Source organism: Hoplias malabaricus, chromosome 4, assembly GCF_029633855.1.
Source record: "Hoplias malabaricus isolate fHopMal1 chromosome 4, fHopMal1.hap1, whole genome shotgun sequence".
Classification (NCBI taxonomy): Eukaryota; Metazoa; Chordata; class Actinopteri; order Characiformes; family Erythrinidae; genus Hoplias; species Hoplias malabaricus.
The window spans coordinates 29,984,734-30,004,183 of record NC_089803.1 but is presented as its reverse complement, the minus strand read 5'-3'; the positions used below and the strand labels follow the sequence as shown (position 1 = coordinate 30,004,183).

At 37.5% G+C, this 19,450-nt stretch overlaps 2 protein-coding genes across 7 annotated transcripts in view; one reads left to right on the top strand and one right to left on the bottom strand.

Moving 5' to 3' along the window:
- si:dkeyp-73b11.8 (BPTI/Kunitz domain-containing protein) overlaps positions 1 to 6,402 on the bottom strand; it is a 7,116-nt gene extending 714 nt beyond the window's left edge. The window contains exons 1-6 of one of the 4 annotated variants that reach the window (XM_066668432.1): positions 6,329 to 6,402; positions 4,964 to 5,090; positions 729 to 920; positions 350 to 526; positions 214 to 270; positions 3 to 81 (exon numbers count right to left, since the gene is read on the bottom strand). In XM_066668432.1, the coding sequence (XP_066524529.1) occupies positions 3 to 81; positions 214 to 270; positions 350 to 526; positions 729 to 774 (359 nt within the window). In that variant the 5' untranslated portion in view covers positions 775 to 920; positions 4,964 to 5,090; positions 6,329 to 6,402. Of the gene's footprint in view, positions 1 to 2; positions 82 to 213; positions 271 to 349; positions 527 to 728; positions 921 to 4,963; positions 5,091 to 6,153 lie in introns of all 4 variants that reach the window. The other 3 variants (XM_066668431.1, XM_066668434.1, XM_066668433.1) reach the window with 3 other exon arrangements.
- ca12 (carbonic anhydrase XII) overlaps positions 1 to 19,450 on the top strand; it is a 23,441-nt gene extending 3,991 nt beyond the window's left edge. For 2 of the 3 annotated variants that reach the window (XM_066668430.1, XM_066668428.1), the window contains 9 exons: positions 379 to 473; positions 8,380 to 8,400; positions 11,847 to 12,026; positions 14,091 to 14,233; positions 15,966 to 16,061; positions 16,292 to 16,355; positions 16,558 to 16,715; positions 17,458 to 17,584; positions 18,238 to 19,450. In XM_066668430.1, the coding sequence (XP_066524527.1) occupies positions 431 to 473; positions 8,380 to 8,400; positions 11,847 to 12,026; positions 14,091 to 14,233; positions 15,966 to 16,061; positions 16,292 to 16,355; positions 16,558 to 16,715; positions 17,458 to 17,584; positions 18,238 to 18,902 (1,497 nt within the window). In that variant the 5' untranslated portion in view covers positions 379 to 430 and the 3' untranslated portion in view covers positions 18,903 to 19,450. Of the gene's footprint in view, positions 1 to 378; positions 474 to 6,489; positions 6,568 to 8,379; positions 8,401 to 11,846; positions 12,027 to 14,090; positions 14,234 to 15,965; positions 16,062 to 16,291; positions 16,356 to 16,557; positions 16,716 to 17,457; positions 17,585 to 18,237 lie in introns of those variants that run through there. The other variant, XM_066668427.1, reaches the window with a different exon arrangement.

Below are 19,450 nucleotides of genomic sequence, written 5' to 3'. Positions count from 1 at the left end.
ACTTATTCTTCACTGCCAGAACAATCACAACAATGAGGATGATCACTCCAACAATGCCTAACACAACTCCCAGAATGATGCCTGTGGAAAGAGAAGATAACATCCAAATGACAAACTGACAAACGATTGTTGATGAACTATCACTTTGGAGATTTTATACATGCGCACACACATACACACACAAACAAAAAACACGCAACAAATGTGGCCTACCGACTGGTGTGTCTATTTCCTCATCTGACTCTATTGGGCTTTCCTCTATTTCATCTGCTGAAACAAATGTATTTAGGCATGGCATTCTCTTTTAGACACTTGACAATAGATTAAAATCATTCTATTTTATACCTACCTTTTATTTCAAAACATGTGTCGTTACAGCGTTGCTTATCCAGGAAACGATTTCCATTGCCTTCACAGCCAGTCCAGAAGAATGACTTGCACTGTCTTTGAGCAGGATCATAGTAATATCGAATGTAAGTACCTAAACACTCCCCTTGAGCTTTAGGCAAACGACAGGCTTTGTTTGCTGGAAAATAAAGAACTTTAACATTTAAAATGGGGACAAACACTGCAAATTCAAATAGTGCTAGATATTATTTCTTTCACCAGGAGGTGGCAGATCTTGCTTGCACCAGATCCTACAATAACAAACATTGCAATAGTGTCTAAGAGAGATAGAGTTATTATATCAAAGAAATGAAAATGATAAAAATAATGTAGATACTCACGGTCTGTAGGGTACAAAGACTCAGCTCTGCTTGAACAGTTTCTCATGCAGTACTTCTCAGCAATAAAACGGTTTCCATTTCCACCCTCTCCCTTGAAACGGAATGGCTGGCAAGAGTCATTAGCCTTGTCATAGTACAAGTAGACTATTACATATGAGCCTGTTCCCTCATCTTTTGGCAGGTCACAGACAGCTGTAGTTGGGGTAAGAGATTCCAGAAATGTGTATTTATTTATTTATTTATTTTATAAAAATTTTTAACCTTTATATATTGTCGCTGTCCAATTAAAAACATGTATCTCCATTTTTGTCAGGTTTTAGTTTGCATAATTTCAACACAGCAGCTGTCCTTCACATTGTTTGAAGATGTCATGATGAATGGACCAATAGAAATAGGCGCAGCAGGTAGTGTCGCAGTCACATAGCTCCAGGGACCTGGAGGTTGTGGGTTCGATTCCCGCTCCGGGTGACTGTCTGTGAGGAGTTGATGTGTTCTCCCTGTGTCCGAGTGGGTTTCCTCCGGGTGCTCCGATTTCCTCCCACAGTCCAAAAACACACGTTGGTAGGTGAACTGTCGACTCAAAAGTGTCCATTGGTGTGAGTGAATGTGTAAATGTGTGTGTTGCCCTTTGAAAGACTGGCGCCCCCTCCAGGGTGTATTCCCACCTTACGCCCAATGATACCAGATAGGCTCTGGACCCACTGTGACCCTGAACTGGATAATCGGTTACAGATAATGAATGAATAATATTAAGAGAATTTAAGAAAGTTAAGATTTTTTTTCCCTTATCTTGTAAAATTACAAATTTGGGAGATACATGTTTTTTTCTTTGGGGCAGTGATGATATGGTAACATATAACCTGTGTCACATTTTTAGCTAGAACCTCAGGATGCACAATTAAATAGTGGTCACAATGAACCAGGTTAAAAAAAATAATAAAACAAATTTAAAATATATTTAAATGGAAAAGAAGTGCAGGAAAACATCATATAAGAGTGTATTCTCTATCAAAAGAGTAATGTTTAACTAGTTTCGAGACAGCCCACACCTAGTTTTATAACGGCTGTAAAAGTACTAGGCAACCTGAAACTTGATTTTGATTCTGGTAATACTGTTAACAAGTCTTGTGTTATAGTTCACGGCACCTTAGAAATCTCCTTGCTTGAAACATTTTCTGTTCATTTTTGTTCAGAAACTGTTTAGATAAAAGAACTCCTCATATGAGGATAAATTACATCAGTGCAATATAACTATAATCATGAGTCTCACAAGAGTCAGTATGAAAAGACAGCCATTAATGCATTAGTGAATATTCTTGGACTGTTTAATATACTCTCTTATTTGTATATTACTTAATATCTTAGATATTTTAAGTGTAAGAGTTTTGCTCTGGAATAATTTTTTTTAAAACAATATAAGTCGTGATTCGTAATTGAAAGTGTGATGACTTGGCTTATATCTAAAACATTGCACTAGTTAAATATACTAAAATGCAGCTCTTAACCAGACTGTTTTCACAGTATATTCACATTTAAATGTTTGAGGAAAATAGTCTGATGACCAGCTGCTTTTCTTTAGTACCATTGATTTCAGGTTGTTAGACCTGACAAGGTAAAATGATGTAGAGATGCCTGTTATAGCTTTAATAAGGACTTACAGCAATTAAACCATAGTTTTTCACATTCTACAGTATATGCAATATCTACTTTGGTAACTTATATCCTGAATTACTTATTGTTTAAACATGAACATGCTCCAGTCCTGTAGTCCACTTTCTGCACTGCCCAGTTGTGTGTTCTCCCTGCTGTGACACACCTAAAAAACCAGCTCCTGAAAAACCTGACCATGAGCTAATGATGTGATCTGTAAAATGTAAAACTGTTCAGTGTAGATTTTCATAGCTGGGTGTGGGGATATTATTGTTTAAACTTTTCGTTAGATCAGTTGCAGTAAAAGAGATCAGGAACAGATGGCCGTGTTTTGGGTGGGAATGTGACATTGTAAATTGTTCAAATAACCTTTGCTCCTGCAGAGTACTTTCAATATATCTTATATTTAATGTTTTTACTCTAGTTAATTAAATGTTTTTATTCAATCATTACTTTAATATTAATGGTTAGTATAATACTACTAATTAAAATACTATTTCAAACCGCTTTATGGTATTTCTCTTTCTTTTATTACACTGAATGCTATTCAAAGGCAAGGCCCATTTTGGTCAGGTGGGAGTGACTGTTGATCTCAAATGCATTATTGGTCATAACTGACATTGTACAACCAAGTTACAGTCTTTTTATGATCCTGTACAATATCAAACATCATATAATATGAAGAGCCATACATTTTTGTAGCATATGTATCAAATCAGAATTTCTAATTTAGATTAGAACAGCCTTTTCTGACAGAGTGGGAAACATTTAGAAGTAGATCACTTTTCAACAATGACCTCTTAAATAAAACTACACATTTAGAACACCAAATAATATTTTCAACATACAAGTAATATAAGTAACATAACATATTTTTTAAAGTTAAACAGTCACACACTTACATGATAGTGCAGTCTGTCCCTTGGTGTAGTGGAATAGCACTAAAATGAACAAAAGTATGCGAAGCTCCCTCATGGTGCTGTGATCTGTGGTGATCTAGCTGAAGTGAATGAAGAATCATAAATTACAGTGGACGAGGGTAGGCCATTATGACCTTTGTACTTTTTGTGATAAGCACACAGTTTGAAACTTGACAGAAGAAGAACGATTAATTATGCTTTAACAAATCTACTGGTGCCAAATATATTATGTCTGAATAGAAAAGTCAGAGGCATTGACTTCCATTCTGAATTAAGCTTAAACTGTGACATATTTTATCCCATAGTATATGATCCTGCTTTTCATTCTCCTTCTTCAAAGCTCAGCTTTTAATCATTCTATTTGGCAAATCTATATTTTCCTCTTTAGTTTAATCATTTATTCATTATCTGTAAGCGCTTATCCAGTTCAGGGTCGCGGTGGGTCCAGAGCCTACCTGGAATCATTGGGCGCAAGGCGCCAGTTCTTCACAGGGCAACACAAGACACATTCACTCACACCTATGGACACTTTTGAGTCGCCAATCCACCTACCAACGTGTGTTTTTGGACTGTGGGAGGAACCCGGAACACCTGGAGGAAACCCACGCAGACACAGGGAGAACACACCAACTCCTCACAGACAGTCACCCGGAGCGGGAATCGAACCGACAACCTCCAGGTCCTGGAGCTGTGTGACTGCGACACTATCTGCTGCACTACCGTGGCGCCCTTTAGTTTAATCTAATATATATATATATATATATATATATATATATATATATATATATATATATATATTTTTTTTTTTATTTATTTATATTTTCCTCCAAGTTCTCAAATGATACAATTAAATTATATTTACATGCTCATGTCCTATGGCTTTTGTGTATTTATTTTTTTCCCCAGAGAGACAGTTAAATTGTTTGTGTTGACTTATGTGTACCAGAGTAATATATTTGTTTTATATATAGTTTTTGACTTTATTACTGCTCATCCTTACTAATACCTTAAAGTCATTCATTGTCTGTAACCACTTATCCTGTTTAGGATTGCAGTGGGTCCAGAGCCTACCCGGAGTCACTGGGTGCAAGGCAGAAACACAATCTGGACGTGGTGACAGTCCATCACCCACACACATATCTCAGATGCCAATATCTGATTTTGCGTAGCCAATCCATCTACCAAATTGTGCTTTTGGACTGTGAGAAGAAACTGGAACACCTGAAGAAGACATGGGGAGAACACACTTAACTCCTTACAGTCAGTGACCTTGAGCAGGGCTCAAACCCACAACACCAGCATCCTGGACCTGTGTTGTCCCTTTATTTATTAATTTATTTATGCTATTTTTGTTGAATATATTGGCTGTAAGTTGAATAGGTGATGATGGTATATTGAATTCATTGAGAAAATATATTAATGGGGACAGTGAATTCAGATAAGTTTGTCTGCTTTCTGAGATATGGACATGTAAAGACTGATAAATAAACCGTATGTTTTTTATATCTTAACATTCACGTTCACTATCTGTAGCCGCATATCCAGTTCGCGTTGTGTCAGGAGCCTACCTGAAATCATTGGGCACAAAGCAGGAATACAACCTGGAGGGGGCGCACACACACACACACACACCTATGGACACTTTAATTTCACCAATGCACCTACCAATGTGTTTTTGAACCGTGGGAGGAAACCGGAGCACCAGGAGGAAACCCACACACCAAACTCCTTATGGACAGTCACCTGGAGCAGGACTTGAATCCACAACCTTCAGGTCCCTGGAGCTGTGTGACTAACAGTTTAACAGTGTTGATAAAATATAATAATATTATAAAATTCAAGGGTAAGGGTCCCTTTGGAAGCAAAGTAAAATGTCATTATTTTTCCTTCTCACTCTTCTGTAACAGTGAAGAAGGAAAAAATTAAATTATGATTCTTTTGATATGATAGTCATTCAAAGTGCAGTACGGTAACAAGAAATTTATGTCACTATAGGAATGACTTTTAAATATCTCACATGAAGGGGAGTCTTAAAAATGTGATATTACATAAAACATTTGTTTTAGGTAGTTTTAGCTGCTGTAACATCTTTATTTTCCAACACGACCAGCAAACCTGCTCTCAGTAATTGCATAAGTTATGTTATTATTTTGTTCTTCTAATTTCCACGTTAGCATTCATGGGCTGATACCAGATTCCTCCTAATGCACTTCACATTTGAGATATACAGTCATGTCCTATGTGCACCTAGTGTGCTAACTTAAAGGACCAGTAAGATGGAAATCTAGCTTTTCCCTCGTTTTTTTTTTATTTAAAACGTTTGAAGTAAACTGTAAGTACAAGTTAAGTTTCAAGAAGTACCATTAACTCCCCAGTCCATATGTTGACACTAGGCTACATAAAAGGTATTTACATTGTTTTTACCTTTTGTGGTATTACAAAAAAAACAACAGGGTTGCTTCACATGCTTCTTGAATGCAGCACTCTGCAGAGCAGCCAATGAGTAGTACCGCTCAATAACATAAGTGCACTCTAGGAGTTCATTTAATTGCAAGGGATAAAAGGAGATGAAAACTCTTTTTAACGTCAGGTTAAAAAATAGAAAACCTGACAAAATGTAGTATATGGGCCCTTTAATTGAAATACACGTTAAGTGGACCGCGTGTAACTCCACCTCGCTCTCTTCCCCCTCATTTCGTCAGTGTGCTGCAGAAACCTCGTATTATCTGTTTTTTTTTCACATAATTTGGAAGCTCTTATTCTGTTTTGTAAAGGGATGTTGCCTGTGAGAGATGGTAGCCAGTGACGTGAACTTAAGTTAGTTAAAAACAACGTGATTTGGTACACTCGCTCACCTCTATTAGCAAGTAAATAAATCAGATGTGTAGTCTCTCTCTCTCTCTCTCTCTCTCTCGACTCGGCTTGGACTCTGCTTGTCACTGTGTACTTACTCTAAGGTAAGTTTTCTCTCGTTTTTTTCATGTAGCGCCTCGGTGTTTGTCACGGTGTCTTTGTCTTGTTGTTAATTACCTGTGAATGGAGTTACGTTTTGAAGCCCAACTCTATCTCGTGCTCTGAGGAGAAGTGGCGTCACCGCGGTGACGTCACGGCTCGACAGTGTGAACCTGCCATGCTTTACTATAAAAGCCAGCTCGCGTTTCACTGTTATGATTTCCCTTCTGAGGCGATAAGAGCAGAAGATTCTGAGGCAATGATGCCCATCACTCACTTAATAATGATTCTAATATCCTTTCCACTGTCCTCCAGTGGTAAGATTATTTTTTAAATTTATCTTTTACAATGTCTGCAGTTTTAGTATTTATTAATGAGTATTTTAGACTACTGATGGTTTTAACTGATTTGTGCTGTCTAATTAACATACACTGAAAAGACTTTATGTGGTTACAAGCCAATGAAGTTATACTCTTATAAATACTGTTCCAATGTTTTCTTATTATTATTATTTAACCTGAATAAAATAATTTCAGTTCCTGTTACCACATGAAATTATGCATTACGCTTTCTGTATTTTTCTACAGTGTACACTGTGTGTACACTGTGTTTTATGTGCTATTTTATGTAACTTTTTAAACTGGCACAGAAAATTTTCAGTGTGATTATTTTAAGTTGTTTCTTGGATATTATGAGCTGAACTAATTTTAGATTTTTCAGTGTAGGTCTGCAATTTCAAGATCTCACCTCAGGTTCTCAGAGAGTGACGATGTCACAGACCAGGTGTAGAGATGCTGTATCCATAGAGACATAGTTGTGAAAAAGAGCAGATTTAGATTTTTGGATGTGGAGACTGCATGCTGCACTTTGGACTGTCTGTGAAGTTTTGATTCCAGTTCCCATTATACAATAGCTTGGAGTTTGGCATTTAAACTTAGTGGGAATATATAGTGCCTGATTTTAAGGACATTTTGTTTCTGTGTGAATGACTGTATGAATGTATGGATAAGAAGTAAGGGAAGCCATGTCAGAAGTGAATATAAAACAGTATTTCTATGATTATACATATTATAGGATATCTCTTGCTGTGTATGTCAGTATTTAGACACAGTTAAAATAATATATGCAGAAATAACCAAAACAATACTGATGCAGGAACTATTAACAAAATAAGTGAAAAAAAAAACAGCCATCCCTGGCTGATTTCAAAAGCTATCACCCCTCTGAATCTGCACCAGTGCCCATGCAGAACAGGACTTGTGTACACCAGGTAGCCTCAGGTTATAGTGAAAGCTATAACAGTGAAACAGCTGCAGGAAACCAAAATTTCCTATACACTACAGTCCACACTAGTCTAACTTTTGTGAGGTAATATCATCCCTGAATCATCCTTGAATACATACCCAGTTCAGGTGAGTGAATATACAGCAGTTGCAGACTAAACATCCAGATTGGGAGAGGCTGAAAGAAAATGTGTGTGGGTTAAACTGCTGAGGAGTTTTTTTTCACTTCCTGTTTTTTAGGACCTGTGCTTAGGGAGCTCATATTATAATTATTTCCTTTTGCAATTAAGACAATTTTTCAGTTTAGCTTTTTTTTTTTTTTAAATGATTTCTCTCATGAATGTTTTTATTGTTGTCTAGGACACAATGTGTCCAGTGTCTATTAAAGCAGTCATTCTACAGTTTTATGTGGAATTTGCATATATTATGAACAAGAAATTATTTCATTATAAACTTTTAGCATTTTTATAGATAGCTGAATTAGAGCGGACTGCGTTTTGGGACTCGGATGATGTATTGTCCAATAATCTCTCTGTAGGGACCCTGGGTGTCAGACACAGCTTGAAATCAGAGCTGGCTAAAATAGGTTGGCACTAATCAGAGGAGCTGGCTGAAGCCAGAGACAGTGTTGGGCCACTGGAATGCATTATTTCAGCTGATTTAGGACTCTGTATGTGTAACCCATTTAAGGAAAAGAGATCTGTTTCAAGAATAGTCAAGACTTTGTTTAAAGAATTGGTTTGTTCTAATAACATTTTTTCATTTCATTTTCATTCAAGACATTGTTTTTAAAGGCAAATGTTTTATTGAATATGTTTAATTGAATGTAATTTTTTTTTGTTTCAGGTGTAAAGTGGACATACAGTGGTAAGCATATTTCTGTGTAGTGTGGTAGCTTTTCATTAATTTGCTTATATGGTTCATATTTAGCTGGCATTAACAACTCTAATATTTATACTGTACTGCACCCGAGTTGAGTAGTGTAATAAGTCTTCACAGTACTGTGTTTTGATCCATACAGGGCAAATGTAGTGGTCTTTCTCACTTTTAGTGCAGAGGGTATTTGGTCAGTGGGAGAGGACAGAGGCAGAATGTAGGGTCAAAGGACAAGAAAACAGCTGCTCAGCTCGTATCATCTTTTCAAGCCTCAGTTCACTCAAAGATTTCAGAGAAAGATGATTCATACCCAGCATCCCTTCCCAAAAATATAATATTACTTTACTGTAACTAAAGTATCATTATCCAAATTTGAGTGGCAGTACATGATGTTAATGATGATGTCCATAAAATTAGCATGCTTACTCATTTTGAAATTGAGGCAGTTTCCAAGTTGTCTGCCCACAACTCTAGTGAAGGAAACTGAGCCCTGGCTACTGCCCCTCATTATTACATAACTGTTGGAAATACTGCTTTATCGTTATCTCTATCAGTGCCAAAATGTCATGCCATACCAGTCCCAACACAGTCTATATTGGTAGTGGTAATTTGGGAGGTATAAAAGGCCAACTAACCTAGAGATTAAAGGGACCTTGTGTTGTGGATCTGACCTCACTCTGAACCATTGGGCACTTGAGACATGAGCACTATCCCCACTGTCTATGTCATCTCATTTCTGACCCTGCCACTAGTCATATTGTCTTTACATCTGCTGCATCAGCAACCTCCATTCTTACATATGCGTCTGGATTCTGCCAGGTCATTGTTTTTATACATTTAAGCTTGGGCAGCAAACTGTTCTGAAAGTCTAAGGTGGCTGGAGTGATGCCCTGTAGTATGTTAGTTAATTATGTGTATTTATAATGGTTGGCAAAATTAAATTAAATGTTGAAAAATAACTCACTTTAGTGCACATGCCCTAAGCTGAATTATAACACTCTCTGGTTTCCTGAAGATAGTGTGTAGTCAGACACCATATTTCAGCTGTGATAAAGAGCTACTGTAATTATTTTATTTTGAGAAATGTATTGTTCCCTTAACTACTTGGCACTTGATTCCCACTTAGTGTGTTCCCTAAACTTAGATAGCAACAGTCTGTAATTGCTCCCTCAATGTACTGCCTGAACATTGCACATTTTTAGAAATTTAATGAGAATATGAACTTGACTCCATTGTGTTAATTTGAGCACATTTTCACAGTAGTTATAAATTGTTTTAGTCTAACCAACCCGACTGACCAAACCGGTTGAATTGTGCACTTCAGAATTCTCAAGAAATATTAATGAAACTAGAAGAACTGCACAATATATAATATACTGCAAATACTGCTATGGTTACAATGGAATTTCTGTGTTATCTTGTTCTTTCTCTTTTGCTCTGTTTCTGTCTCTTCCCTTTTTCTACTCTGCTTTGTACTCATCTTCATGTGACTGTTCAAAATACATAATGTAATTACATTTTCCATTAAAATGTATAAAATGAATTTTTATGGATTAATTGGCCTCAAAGTATTCACTGTGCGTTTTGGATTTTTTGGCAATGTGACTTATCCCAGTATTATTCAGCTCTAAAGCAAATAAGATGAGAGTGAGTTCCCAAAGCTTTTTAGCGTTGGGCCATGCCACTGATGAGAGTCCCAGCACAACTCCCCTGGAAGAAGCACTCAGGGGGATCATCTCTTTCATCAGGCTAAACTGAGCTGAGTGGTTCTCTCTAACCAATGGCCCTGAGGCCCATTTCACTTTCTCTGCTGACTCTAGATGAGTCAAACTCTCTTTCCTCGCTTGCTGGAGGGGTATTGAATAGAAACGGTCCAAATACTTTTTAAAAACATGTCCACCTAAAACATGAAAGTAGCTTGTGACTTAACAAATCTGAGCTAATTATCCTGCGGTATCAGACACGTTATTCATATTGACCTGATAAACATAAGCTTTATCTTAGAATTAAGCCAAAACTTCCATTTACTTTTTTAATTTTAATTTGTTCTAATTTTTCATTAGTCTTTCAAGCTGTTGATATCATACTATTCATTTAGTCCAGGAAGCTGCCTATAATTTTGCTTATTTGTAGGAATCACAGAATTCATGATACTATGAATGTAGTAGTGTGCCATTCACCACAAACACTGCTGTCTGTGCCAAAGTGTTGGCTGTGAGCAACACAAATTTTGTAAAATTACCTCAATTAAAATGCCAAATAACCTCACAAAATGAGTAATTATGACCAATGGGAGTGTGTTGCTTTTAATAGTGACAGTTTGCCTGCCCTAACCTGGATGACCATTCCTGACGTACTATAAATTCACAGATAGTCTAATACTATGCAAATTTCCTTACCCCTCACCTCAGGATTTTGCATATTATAGAATTACCAGCAGAGAAGTTTTTGAATCAAATAAACAAACAAAAAAATAAGATATGATAAATTACGTAATTTCCAAGCTACTGCTGCAGACACAGCAGTGGTTATCTACATACATTTGTGTCAGGTTTTTAGCAGAATCCATTCAATTGATTAAGCATAGTGTTACACAACAGAAGGAGTAAGAGATTTTCAAATTGGAAGAACATATCAGGGTGTTTCTGTTTTTCAACTGTCTTAGGTAATTGTGATTTAAGAGTAAGCAAATACCTTAAGTGCATTAATGAATTGATGCACTGAAATGACTTCTTGGCTGCTGAAAACTTCATACATTTACCTGGTTGAGTATTTTATAGGCCTATAAGATAACCATTACCCGTTAGACAGTGGTTTGTCCCACATTACGTGGCTCTATTTTTATTTATTTTTTTGGGGTAAACAGTAAATTATACAAGCCTCTCATTTGGATCAAGTCAGTGAGCCGTCTCCCTCTGTAACATGACTAACTTCAGACTGTTTACTGACACTGGCTGCTTTAGAATTAAAGCTAATAGAATTTGTTTCTAAAGCTGTTTTGCATACAATAACATGGTTGTAATTTGAGAGGAATTACTTTGCAGGCTGGCACCTCTGACATCTCATCTCTGGTCTGAACAATCCTGGTGTACACAGGATTGTTGTAAATGGATACTGTTATTGTACTCTCCTTCTGTGGGCAGCCTGAGAATCATGCATGAGAAAACATATGCAATTTCTGGGATTTTGTTCTGAGGGCACTACTTTTGCAGGGCGGCATTCTGTAAACATTTGTATAACACAGGCTCCATGAGCCGTATCCAAGAAGCAGTTATGGGTACAGCAGAACATCAAGAAGTTTTCTATGACAAAGTTTAAAAGAACAATCTTTTTATACAAAGGTCCCATCAGAAAAGAGGATTGGCTAATTCACTTAAATTTAGAAGAATGTGTTATGGCAAAGAGTGAGTAGTTTTGTTCACTCCCTTTGGTTTCAGGGCCTAATGGAGAGAACCACTGGCCCAAACACTTCCCGTACTGCGGAGGAGCATTCCAGTCTCCCCTAAACTTTCAGTCAGACCATCTAAGATATGATCCAGAACTGCTCCCCATCCAGCTCCAGAACTACAACCTGTCCAGCAAAGAGCAACTCACTTTTAGCAACAATGGCCACTCCGGTAAGAGAAATCTCTTTTGTCCATTAACTTTTACCATTTTGTTCATATTATAAAATGTTAACACATTATATGTTTAATTCTACATACAGTCCGCGAGGTGAGCCTTTATTTGCGTTCATATATTTATTTTCATGCTAATGTATGTCCTGTAAAACGACAGATTCTTTGACTGCATAGACAGAAAAGCTAAAGGATTAAATATGGCTAAACTAATGGAGACATGTGCATTAGCCACAATGTCTGAAATGGTCTTTCTTCTCATGGCTAATTTCTAGCTGAACATGGAGAAAATGACAGGAGGATCTTTTTTGCATGTCCACCACAGCAATTTTCTGTAATCACCTGCTTATTACAATAACCGTCCGTGTACGCAAACGCAACAACCAGCTCATATATTGGGCAAGTAAAGTATGGAGTCTTCTGAGTCATGACTCACGCTGCAGGTAATCTGTTAAACAACAAAATTTATGCCATCCCTCTTAAGGGCTTCTGTTGCATTTTCAGTCATAATTCAAGTTTAAAACACAGTATTTACCTGGGTAATTATCTTAAAGAAAATATGCAGTGCCAGAGATAAAATTGTTTTCTATCGTCATCTTTTTAATGGGCATTCATTTTGTGTATTGGTTTTCAGTGTACGTGACATATTACCATACAGCTGTATTTAGTTCATAAATAATAAGAACCATGTGGGCTATAATAAGTATAAGTTATATATATATATATATATATATATATATATATATATATATATATATATATATATATATATATATATATATACACGCCAGGTTGTCTGCCTTGTGCTCCAATTTAATATAATTAATTTAAACTTTTATTTTAACTTAAGACAGTTATTCTGTTCTTAAACTGTATTGTAGATATGGTGTGTTCAGTCATAGAGAGAGCTGTGCTAGTAAACACATCACACAGACTGACAGACTTGCAGGTGTTCAGCACATTCTTATGCCTCAGCACTGCTTCCTGTTTCTGTGTGGCAAGCGCTTGTGTTTGGTATGCCAGGTGAGGTTCTGAGCGTGTGCCTCTGACAAAGAGAAGAATCATGTCCCTGAGGGATGCTGACCAAGCTCTCTGTACACTGCTGGCCATCCTGACTGCAGCTGGGATGGTTGCATCACCGATGCTGATCTCGAAGCAGCTCTGTGGTTACAGTAGTCAGTGTTATTTGAAAGCGCAGAGACACACTGAGCTCTTATCTAAAGCAGATACCGAGAATCTGGGTAATGCGACAAAAAGCAAGTGGGTCTGCTGTGATTGCTTCTTTCATTTCGAGTTAATGATATTATATTGGACCAGTGCATCTCAGTTTAACAGTAGGTTTCATGAATTTCCTTTGAAATGACCCAATATTATATGCTTACTCTGTGCACTATACTGAAAAATCATGAACACACAAAAAGATTCAACATTTTATGTCCAGGGTTTCCATTCAGGTTCTTTCCAGTCCATTGGCATCTCACAGCATGTCTTTCACAACTCTTTGCTGATTGGTCTGTCTTGATGTTTTTATGTCCTTGTAATTTATTCAGAGTTGGCTTGCATTTACCCACATTATTCAAGTGCTACATTCCCTTCATTGCTATCCTGTGGCTACCAGAGATTATATTTAAGCATTATTGCATGCCTATCCTGCACCAAACCTTAAGCTCTCTGAGCCTCATGTACAGCTCAGCTTGACTCAGCAATGAAGCCAAGAGTTAAATCTGTTCTCTGCACTGAACCTCAGGTGGGTATGATAGACTTCCACTGACCGCCAAACAACTGAATCTATTGCTGTCTTCACATGCAGAAACAACAAGAGTGTCAGTGAAGGCTTAATTCAATCTTGGTATATCTATGTTAGCTAGTTAGCTAAGGGCATTGATTATTGATACAATTAGACTCTAGTCTATTTGAGGTAAATAATATGCAAATAAGTTCCGTGATACTAAGCACTTCGGTAAATTTCTCTAGTTAAAAGCATATGCTAAATGTTGTTAATATAAAGATTTCAGTGAATTGCAAAGGTATGTTTCTGATTTTGTGTGGGGTTTGTCTTCACAGTGCAGCTGTCTCTGTCTTCTCGTATGCGTCTCTCCGGTCTGCCTCATCACTATTCAGCAGCTCAGCTTCACTTCCACTGGGGCTCTCCCAATGTGTTGGCTGGCTCTGAGCACACTGTGGATGGCAAGCAGTTTGCGGCTGAGGTGAGACAGTTTTCATACACAACAAAGTGAATAGGATTCCATCTCATTAGTTTGCTTTTACTCATAGTGGTTATATGAGTCAGGCTCCAGATTTTGGCCAGCAAATACAAAGCAGCCAAGATGGTTACACCGAACCTCAGTTGATTAAGGCAGAGGAAACAGCTGAGTTGAAAATAGTTGGCTTACGCTTGGAATCATACAGCCTTTGGTAAGGGCAAGACGAGCTTATGGCACAATTTGGACTTCATAATTGACTGCTTATTTGGTGTCTGGTCTTGTGGCTTGGATTCCATCACAACCCATCCTTAAATTTCCCCAGCAGTGTATGTAACAGTCTGATTTTAGGCTCAGAGCAATTTAGGGCTGAGGAAACAAGCACTTACATGGCTGTATAACTGAGACTAAATATTTTTGATCTACAATTTGATGTACTGTGTTATTGTCACAAAATATTCTGTTCTACATTTCAGATGTCCTTTTTAAATCAGAATATGGTCTGGCAAAGAACCTTAACCCATACAGAGACTTGCTATTGAATATGGATAGGAATATGAACAGATGCAGTCACTGCACTCTGAGTTCTAAGTTCCTGTTGTGCAATTAAACAACAGAATAATGATATGAGACTCCTCTGATTGCTTGTTTGTTTAGGACAACATTATATTAATATAGAGGTCCAACAATTATTTAAAATAAATAAATAAATATATTATGGACAGTGAAAGCACATAAAATATGGCCGACATATTGCAGACACTTACAAACAAAATGCCCACTCCCCCCACCTCCATCTCAAGTTTTTTGCACTTACAGCTTCTTTGGTTGTTGAAAAAGCTTTATACTAGATATTGAAATATTTGCCATAAAGGTTTGATTGCTTTTAGCTATAAAACGTGAGGTCGGGTACTGATCCCAAAGGTATTTGCTTGTTGTCTTTCACTGCAGAGAATGTGTACAGTTAAACTGTGGACCCCAAAGTAACATTGTTGTAATTAAGGATAAACTCTCAGATATCTTTAAATAAACTGTATCTGAAAGTGTGTTTAAATGTGGAAAGAGTTTCAAGAACTAATTTGAGAAGGGCTAAAGCTTTGAGGCCATGATGAATGCCATTGTGAGTGTCTGGATATTGCCTGCTGTGAATTGTCTTTATGGGCACAGTGTATCCAGTCGGGGCATCCTGTGGTTTGATGTGCCTTTCTCTCCAGACACGTTAAGAACAGATGGAATTTTTTCATCCTTTTTTTTGTTCCCCTCTCTGGTTTCATGACCACAAATTCTGTCAGGATAGCTCATGAGGACATTCTGCCTTGAAAGGGAAGAATAATGTTCAAATGAGCACTTCTCTGAAGTAGCTAAATTGTCCCCTATTTTCCCAAGGCCTACACCCAGTCTATAAATACACTTTCCAGTACATGGTTGTGTGTTTGCATCAAAGAATCAGCCTTTCCTGACACAGTCCATACAGAACCTTTTTTTCCTGCTGTTGGGGCAGCAGCCTATTGTTTATAATGCTGAAAGAGATTCTGTGAGGTTTCCCTGGTTCTGCAGGGATTTTCTGCTGATTTCTGCATTCTGCTCATTGTGGTACATTCATAAACTTTATTCTCCTAGTGGCAAAATGTGGGAAAAGCCTCTTTCAGATTAATTATCTCCCACACATCAACACACTAATGGTCACGTGACAAAAGAGAATCTCTTTATATGACTTTGACTTCCCTGGCTTTTCTAGATGCATGTGGTACATTACAACTCTGGTAAGTATCCCAACATCTCCATGGCAGTGGACAAATCAGATGGTCTTGCTGTGCTGGGTGTTTTCATTGAGGTGAGCTGATATTAATCCCTTAAAATCTTAATGTCATATATCCTAAATGAAAACTTTAAAGTTATTTAAATATCAGTAATAACATTTTAACAGTTTTGGAGTGTAACGTTATATATATATATATATATATATATATATATATATATATATATATATATATATATATATATATATATATATATATATATATTAAAGGAAGTTCTACATTTAAATATGTGTTTGAACTATAGGTGGGTGAGTTCAATCCTGCTTTTGAGCGGTTCCTCAGATATGTCAAAGGCATTAAGTACAGAGGTAAGGTTTCATTTTGCTTCAGTTGCATCATTAAACCTCCCAGCCACCCAGTTTGAAGGCATTGCTTGTGAATGGGGGAGTCTTGTGTGGCAGGTGGGATTGGAAATGAGAAGAAATTTGGGTAAAAAAATACTCTTAAATGTCACTTAAATAATAATGTAAATATACTAAAATATTACTTTGTCTTATGCTTATGTTATAGACCAGAAAGTGCAGGTGCCTGCATTCAATATCCGGGAGCTGCTGCCTCCCCGTCTAGATGAGTATTACCGCTATGACGGCTCTCTTACAACACCACCCTGCTTCCCCAGTGTGCTGTGGACAGTGTTCAGGCAGCCTGTCACCATCTCACTCAGACAGGTACGTTCCAGGACTGTCCAGATTATTAGCCCTTACAAGATTGTTTTAGGGCAACTTATTTAACCTAAGTAGAATGATGCTATAATATTTTTCACTTGAATTTCTTTTCACCTCACATTTGGAATACACATGATAATCACTGACATTATTTTTACTGCAGGCCATTAAAAATAAATGACCAGAAAACTTATCTGAAAATCTTCTTAAATACAACTGAGCTGCAAATAGTTGGCTTATACTGGGAAGCATGTAACTTTTGTTATAGGCTAATTTAGCTTGGCACAATTTAGACTTCATAATTTACTGCTTATTTGGTGTCTGGTCTTGTGGCTTGAATTCCATCACAACCCAACCCAGCACAAAATCAGAATGACTAGTTTAATCATGTTTTCAGACTAAGATGACGAAAAACTGACTGGATTGTTTTATTTCAGAGTTGTGGGTTGGTAGGATCTCCAGATCCCCAAATTAATGTGCTAATACACTGAAAATATATATATATATATTTTTAGTATGTCCCTTTTAAAACATTTGTTTTTTTTCATGTCAAACATGGCCTGTCAGTTGCAGCTTGATTGGGCCTTTCAATAGAAATCTCTAATTATACTAGCTCTTTATTGAAATATGGATGGTAAACACATATGCTAATGAGGTGAGTACAATGAAGCAAAATCTAGAGGCCATGAAACCATAGCAACCCTCAGTATAATGTTATGTTTCTGTTCTTGCTCTGTGTTTACAGTACCTGACATTGGCCACTGATCTGTTCTCTTCTCACGCTCAAGAATCTGCCCCAATGCCTTTGCTCGGAAACTACCGTAAGCCTCAGATAATGGACAACAGAGTGGTGCTGGTGTCCTTCCAGGAGGGTGAGTACTGTGTGGAGTATTCGCTATGCTGGGGAAGCTTGTGGTCAATTTTCACCTGCTAAATGGCTGTGTGATTAAATGGTTTGCTGGATGTAGGATTGTAGCATGAGCTATGATGAAAGATGGGCTGACGAAATGGCTTGGGCTTGCTTGCTGCTTTTGGAATATTATATATTAAACCAGCTGTGCTTTTTTGTCGTAATCTTGGTCAGTGACCTTCTTCAGTTGAACTACTGCACCTCTAAATGTTTGAGGTTTTAAATTAGATGCTTATGCGGACATAAATCTGTCTTTCCTCCCATAGTTTTAGGTGGTTTTCTGCCACAGAGGTTTGGTTTAAATGGCATAGACTTTAATAGTAAGAGAGAATGCTTCAGGCTGCTGTCAATACCAAAGATAAAGTCAATGCATATCATCTCTGATTATTATTATTTTTTTTGCTGGAAATAAATGTGTAATCTACAAACACAGTTTTACCTGCTGCTTATTTTTCCTGCTGCTTATGGTTTCCTCTGCACTGTACCCCTCAAAGTGTACAAGACATCTGACTTTCAGTGCTGCTGCTTGCCCAACCTGAGGCACATGGCTCAAAGTGATCTTTCTTACTCGGTTGTACAGTGATTAAAATTATTTACATCCTGTGTCTGGTACAGGCTGGGAGCAGTATGCTACTAATTCAGTGGCATCTCCCATGCAGAGGAGGCTTGTCATCCAACAGCTGTTGAGTGGAGACCTTGCAGACCTGGCTGATGAAGGACTTCAGCAACTATTGCCAAAGATCAAACACAAGCCCTGGGCACCTAAGACGTGGAAGGAGAATCAGATCAACCAGCACAGCAGCACTGATAAACCGCAAAAAAACAGGTTGCATGGAAACAATCCCTCAGCCGGGAAGAATGCACACACAAGCCCCTATCTGGAGAAGATTGTTATAAATGAAGATGAACTCTGTTTCTTATCCATGGAAAAGAATGTTTCTCTACTGCTGAGGAAGCATCACAAGGATGGTGAGATTATACATGCTCTGAAGAAAACCGTCTTCCCTGAGCTGAATCTGAGGAGCTACTTAAACTGCAAATCTGATTTAGACCTGCAGACCATTAGAAATCTTCTCCGTACCAGACCTACAGATGAAGCTGCTGAGCTGGAGGAGACCCTGACCAAAGCCACCAAAAAGGAAAGACAGCGAGCCATGACGCAATACCACAGTCCAGCACTGACCAAGCTGACAGGGCAGAACCAAGTTACTGGCCTTAAAAATGTCTTCAACATGAATCCTACTAATCACAGACTTCAGCCCACAGAGTATGAAGATTAGAACCACATCTGAGGCTGAAAACATTTGGCAGAGCGCAGTACAGTACTCAGAACTGTACTTTAAATACTTTGATATCCATTTCACATCAGTTCTTACAGATCTTTGCTAATGTCAGCAAGATTTGTAATGCTTGTGTTATGCTGCTCATGTTAGAACTCATTTTACTTTTTAAATATTTAGAAAAATTTAGCCGATATTTATATAGCGAAAGGCACACAGAACTTTATTATTTATATTGTGCCAGGATTTTTTTTTAGCACTTTAGAAACATCCTAGTCTGACAATGACAGAGCCTGTGATTTTGGTATGACATATAATGGACATACCTAGTACCTCTTTCAATAGGCAGATACTTCACAAACTTCAAAGTTCTTCCATTTCCAGTAGCTGAACCAAAGACAGTCTAGACAAACAGCAGCTGCTATAAATGTTAGCTCACTTTGCATGGGAAGATGTAGGATGAAGTATTTAAATAGCACAACAACTGAAATTATGTTCTGTTGGCAAGGAAATATTTTTACATTATTGTGGAGAAGTGTACTTTAATG